Source organism: Mya arenaria, chromosome 9 (assembly GCF_026914265.1).
Source record: "Mya arenaria isolate MELC-2E11 chromosome 9, ASM2691426v1".
Taxonomy (NCBI): Eukaryota; Metazoa; Mollusca; class Bivalvia; order Myida; family Myidae; genus Mya; species Mya arenaria.
Genome location: NC_069130.1, coordinates 64,371,756 through 64,377,740, shown reverse-complemented (window position 1 = coordinate 64,377,740; position 5,985 = coordinate 64,371,756). Strand labels below are relative to the sequence as shown.

Sequence of the window (5,985 nt, the reverse complement as noted above, 5' to 3'; positions counted from 1 at the left end):
TATTCTACATGGGTGTAGCTAGGAAGGCCCGGCCTGTTAGGGTTCCGGGGCTATGCCTACGAATATGTTTCATTCTTCCACACATGTTTGAGCGATTTGTTCGCATATCAAGACAAACCACACACTAATAAAGACGATGACTAAGGCTAGCTATGATCTTGCGAAAAACAGTCGAGCGAAAATTAAGTTAAAAACTGAATAATGACAAACTGAAATTAAAATAAATAACAAAAAAATAAACATAGATTAATGACATGGTAAGTGTATAACAGTCATACTTTTTTGGTTTGGGCAGTATAAATACAGCACTGTTGGAGCATAAACCTACAAGACACTGACGGCCTCATCATGGGTAAGATCGTTGGTCTTCTGATTGCGTCTCTCGTAGCGCTCCAATCCTTCAGCGATGGTAAGATTTTTTTGATTTTTTTAGCTCTTATAGACTTACTTGCACTATCCTTGTATCGTACAATGGAAGTGTTGTTGTGTTGCTGTTGTTTTAAAATTAACTTCAATGTTATATATTTGTATTATTTACGATGCATTGCAATAACGGTTATCGTGTTTATTTGTTCGATTGTTTACTGAACTTTATAAGATACTGAACATAAAGACAAGCTCATGTAAATAACATGATACCAAACAGAATGCAGTTAACAGGCACTATGGTCACAATGTGGCCCATTTTCGTTATGTCTTATTCGGCATCATTGAATAACGATTTAGATAGCCAGTGCTACGGGCGTTAGCAAGTGTTAGGGGTAATAGGCAATGCTAAAGGGCGTTAGCAAGCGTTAGGGGCAATAGCCAGTGCTATAGGGCGTTAGAAAGTGATATGGAACTTAGCCAGTGCTAGTGGCGTAAGCAAGTGCTAGGAACATTAGCCAGTGCTAGGGGCATTAGTCAGTGCTAGGGGCGTTAGCCAGTGGTGGCGGCATTGGCCAATGCTAGGGGCGTAAAAAAGTGTTTGGAACGTTACCAAGTTTATAGGGGCATTAGCCAGTGCTAGGGGCGTTTAGCAAGTGATATGAGGCATTAGCAAGTGCTTGGGGCGTTAGCCAGTGCTTGTGACGATAACCAGTGATAGGGGGCATTAGCAAATACTAGGAGCGGTAGCCAGTGCTTAGGACGTTAACAAGTGCGAGGGGGCATTAGCAAATACTAGGGGTGTTAGGCAGTGCTTGAGATGTTAACCAATGCTAGGGGGCATTAGCAAATACTAGGGGCGGTAGAAAGTGCTAGGGACATTAGTCAGTGCTAGGGTCGTTAGCAATGCCTAGGGGTGTGAGCCAGTGCTAGAAACTCTAGCCAGTACTAGGCGGCATTAGCCGCTGCCAAGGGACATTGGTCAGTGCTAGGGCCGTTAGGGAGTGCTTAAGCGAACGTAAGGTGCGAAAGCCAATGCAAGGCGCGTCAGTCAATATATGGTGCGTTTGCCATCGCTAGGGGACGTTAGCCAGTGCTAATGGGCGTAAGCCATTGCTAGGGATGAATATAACGTATTTGCTGCTGACCATTGCTGCAAACAAACAGTCTAAGTATGTACTGAGTACTTCACATTTGATAATGGGTTTTACTTTCCAAATGTATTCACATTCTTTTATCTTAAAATTGTTCCTTTTAAAATAGTAAAATTTTATTTCAATATAATTTGGAAGTACTGTATCAGTATATTTTTTTTCAAGAATTCTCCAATCCGACATAAATGACTTCATTTGTCGTATTTTTGTTAACGGACATGGTATGAAACTACACATGCAAATTAGCTTATCTTTACAGTTTTAAATATTTAAACGTACCAATCGAAATAAAGAAAAATACTTTATAAATGTTTATCGTATCATTATTTTGTTTCACCCTCCTGGTAGCGCGCATATGCAGAAATATACTCACCATATTTATGTATCGTATCAATAAATTACTATTTTCATTTTTCTATTTCTATTTTAAACTTGAAACACCCCCTTTAATATAAAATGTTTCGTTAAAATCAAACAAATGCAATATAAGGTTATTTACCATTATATAATGTGATAGTATCGTTTGTTGTTTATGGATGTTTATTTAGAAAACCATCATGTAAATAATTCCAACACAGCAGATATATAAGGGATTTTTTATTTTCTCCCTTCCAGGAGATATCCATTGTATTCAGCATATCTTTCGCGTTTTAATAATGATTTTAACGTGCAATCGAACATACAAAATTGGTCTTGTTAATGAAGTTTTTTTTAAATACATTCTCAATTACAGGAACAACCCCCGTAAATATTCAGGATTGGAGGAAATTTAAGTTAATGATATTGACGGACATATAAGAAAGTTAACATAGATTCTTCTGGTCATATCAAGATTTAATAGAAGTAGTCGTAGTTGAAATTTACTTAGTTATCAAGCATTCTGATTCGCTGATAGTTTGGAATCACTTTCCTCTTTAATAATCATCGACAGTTTCTCCTATCGATAAATTCATATTGTATGTATTTATTCCAGGGTATAAATGGGGCTACGGGTACGGTGGCATGATTTCCCGAAGATATATGGGTGAGATAAACGTTTTCAAACATTTACTTTGATATCATTTGGTTCTAGTTGTTGTTGTTTTTGTGTTAGGTTTGTGTTTTTTGTTGTTGTTGTTGTTTTTTTTGTTTTTTGTTGTTGTTTTTTTTTTGGGGGGGATGGGGTCAACCTTTTCAAACACTTCCTTTGATATCATTGAATTCTTTTTTCTTTTTCTGTTTTTTTTTTTTTGGGGGGGGGGGGGTCAACGTTTTCTAACATATCCTTTGATATCATTGGATTCTAGTGGTTGCTTTTTTGTGTGTGTGTTTTTTGTGGGGGGGGGGGGGGGTGGCGGGGGGGCCGGGCAGTATCGCTCAGAGATAGTCAGAGGAAGTCAAAAAATAGTTCGTTACATCATTATAAACATAATAGGAAGGTTTCCAGGACTAGGATAGCCTACTAAATCTGAAATTTTCAATTCATAAAACAAACAGCACATTCTAACAGGTATTTGATCGGATATGATGATACTGATAAACAAAGAGCATCACATTTCCTTTTACACCGTTTACTTCATAAATCATTACATGTACCTGTAACCACGTCAAAAAAACGCCTACCTTCTTATTTGAGTTCCTGAAGGAGAATCGCATGTTTTGTAACTTTATGAAGAACGCTATCAAAAGCTTTTAGTAAGTCAATGTAGACTATATTTAATTATACATGTGAGTAAATGTAACACAAATCAAGTTCAAATTCTAAGGTAGGCATTTGATTTGGAAGTGACTTTACCGGCACATCAAAAATTGCACGAAAGAACGCGTTTAGCATCATAAAATCTTTAGATCCGATATTCTAAAACAATCGGTTTCCGCCAAGTGTATAAAAGCTTCTCAGAGGTTTATGCCTTTTAATTATGTTTTACTTAACATTGTATGTTTATTGGGCATGGAGTGATCACGGTCTTAAATACATTGACTGTACGCCCGTGTTATCACACAAAGCATTCGATATCATGTTCTATGTTGTGTTTTAAAGGTCATGGTGGACACGGTGGCGGCGGTATGATGGGTGGCGGCATAATGGGAGGGGGGATGTATGGTGGATATTCAAGCATGATGGGCGGTGGTGGTATGGATGGAGGAATGATGGGCGGTGGTGGAATGGGTGGCGGCGGCGGTATGGGAGGCGGCATGATGGATGGTGGGATGTATGGTGGCTATTCCGGTGGAGGTATGGGTGGAGGAATGATGGGCGGTGGTGGAATGGGTGGCGGCGGTGGTATGGGCGGCGGTATGATGGATGGTGGGATATATGGTGGCTATTCCGGTGGAGGTATGGGTGTAGGAATGATGGGCGGCGGTGGCATGGGCGGTGGCATGGGCGGCGGTGGCATGGGCGGCGGAATGATGGGCGGCGGTGACATGGGCGGCGGAGGCATGGGCGGCGGCATGATGGGCGGCGGTGGCATGGGCGGCGGTGGCATGGGCGGCGGCATGATGGGCGGTGGTGATATGGGTGGCGGCATGATGGGAGGTGGATACGGTAGCTATGGCATGATGGGCTCCATGATGAGAAGCGGGTATACTAGTTGGGGATGGCGATGCACGTGCAGGAAGTTCTGCAGGTGGCCCGAGATGGACTTTGGAAGGTGTAGATGGTGCAAGTGGTGGAGCTGCAGAAGGAGGTGATGCAGGCGCCGCAAGTAGAGATTATTACGTGAGTTATCTCTATTCTTATGTTCATATATCGCCAGCTGCTGGTAGACAGCACAATTGAATTATCTCCCATATGCAGGCGCTGGTAGTTGACATTACGTGCGTTGTCACCGCTCCCAGATTGATTATATATTTAAGGTAGAAGAATACCTGATATATTAACAAGACCGTCATGGTGCGAACGGCAACGAGAGACTGTTGAGTAAAAAGGGCCTACCTCGACCAATCTCATGGTGCTCTTTTGTGCTTTATACATGATGTAAATATTGTCTCTGCAAAAATGTTTTTATTTCTTTCAAAAAGCAGACTAGTTTAACTGTTAGCGTAATCTGGAAGACAGTTTATAAACTACCAGCTGACTTTCAAGTTATTCAGTCATTAATACACCTTCACAATGTTATTTCTAGATCAGGGCAGCTGACGTCTCGTCTCTAAAGTTTGCATTGCATTATAAACCATAATAAAGTTTTAAAAAAAATATTAAGATATCTTGATTGAATTAAAATAAATGGAAAACAGTGGTTGGTCATATATCTTTGATTTACAGTTCACATGGAAAGGACTAGATAGCGTTCCTCTCACATTGTATAGCCCTATTCTATTTAAATGAGTCTCATACATTCAAGCGCTTATTTGTATGATTTTTTTCATTCTCAGATTGACCTTCCTGATAAACGACCCTCGCTTTGTCTGGCTTTTGCGAATTGTGTTAATATTTTGATTTGTTTTATTCCTGAATTAAAATTCTGCATTACAATGTGTTGCCTGTGCTTATTTTCTAGGACATTGCCAGACACCACACTTATCTTGAACACTCTCTACACGTGTACAATGAGGAAAGTTCAATTGTTTAATAACCTTCCCACAACGCTAAGCTGTTATATACTTTTATAGAAAAAACAGAGACTTTAAAAAAATGAAGTCCAGCTAGTAATAACAAAATATAGCTTTACAAATAATATTTGCAAATAATGAGGTAGCAATGGATGCTACAGCTATTTTTCTCAGACGGATAAAAACACTTCCACCAGAGAGATTGGTATATACGTGCAATGTTTTTGTTAACATGGTTGTGTTTTTTATGACGGCGTAAAAAAAAATATTGAAATAAAAGATTCATGTTGATATCCTTGTGTCTACTATTGTATTCTCGGACGGTGCCAGCTACATGTATGCAGCCGCTGCCCAATACGACACAATCAATTATAATATTTCGAAAAACCTTTTCACAATACAACCGTCTGACGGAGCACTGTCAAAACATTACTATGGAAACAGGTGTGTTGAAGTGTTTTAGGAAACTAGTCACCTAATCAAACTTCGGTAATAAAACGAAGGCGGGGATCTTTGAGTTGCATAGACTGCCCTTTGTTTGATTTAAAATGGTGTAGTAAAAGAAAAGTTATGTTTGATTTAAGGCAACATTTTATGCAAAAGATTGCCTTCCGACGTAGCATATATGACGTAATTTATCACGTGGTATACACACACTGTTTAAACAAGTAGACATTTAAAGCGATTTTATGAAACAAGACCGTTTCGGAGCGAACGCAGATACTTGTCCGACTTGTTAAATAAGGGGAATGACTCACCAATTGTTAAAGCCAGAGTTATATCCATTGCTACACATACGCACATTGTCTCCTGCAACATAATTATGTTCCATGCTTCATATGAATATCTTGTATGGATTTTGAATATTATTACCAGTGTGAAAGATTTTGCACGACAATGCCCCGACGACGATGACTACAACGACAACAAG

The 5,985-nt window shown here is 39.5% G+C and overlaps 1 protein-coding gene across 1 annotated transcript; it reads left to right on the top strand.

Annotated features, from left to right (window-relative positions):
• Positions 1-348: 348 nt before the first annotated feature.
• On the top strand, positions 349-5,206 carry LOC128246275 (acanthoscurrin-2-like). The gene is made up of 4 exons (XM_052964468.1): positions 349-409; positions 2,494-2,544; positions 3,541-4,221; positions 5,003-5,206. The coding sequence occupies exons 1-3, from the start codon at positions 349-351 to the stop codon at positions 4,191-4,193; spliced, it is 765 nt and encodes a 254-aa protein (XP_052820428.1). The 3' UTR covers positions 4,194-4,221; positions 5,003-5,206.
• Positions 5,207-5,985: the final 779 nt, after the last annotated feature.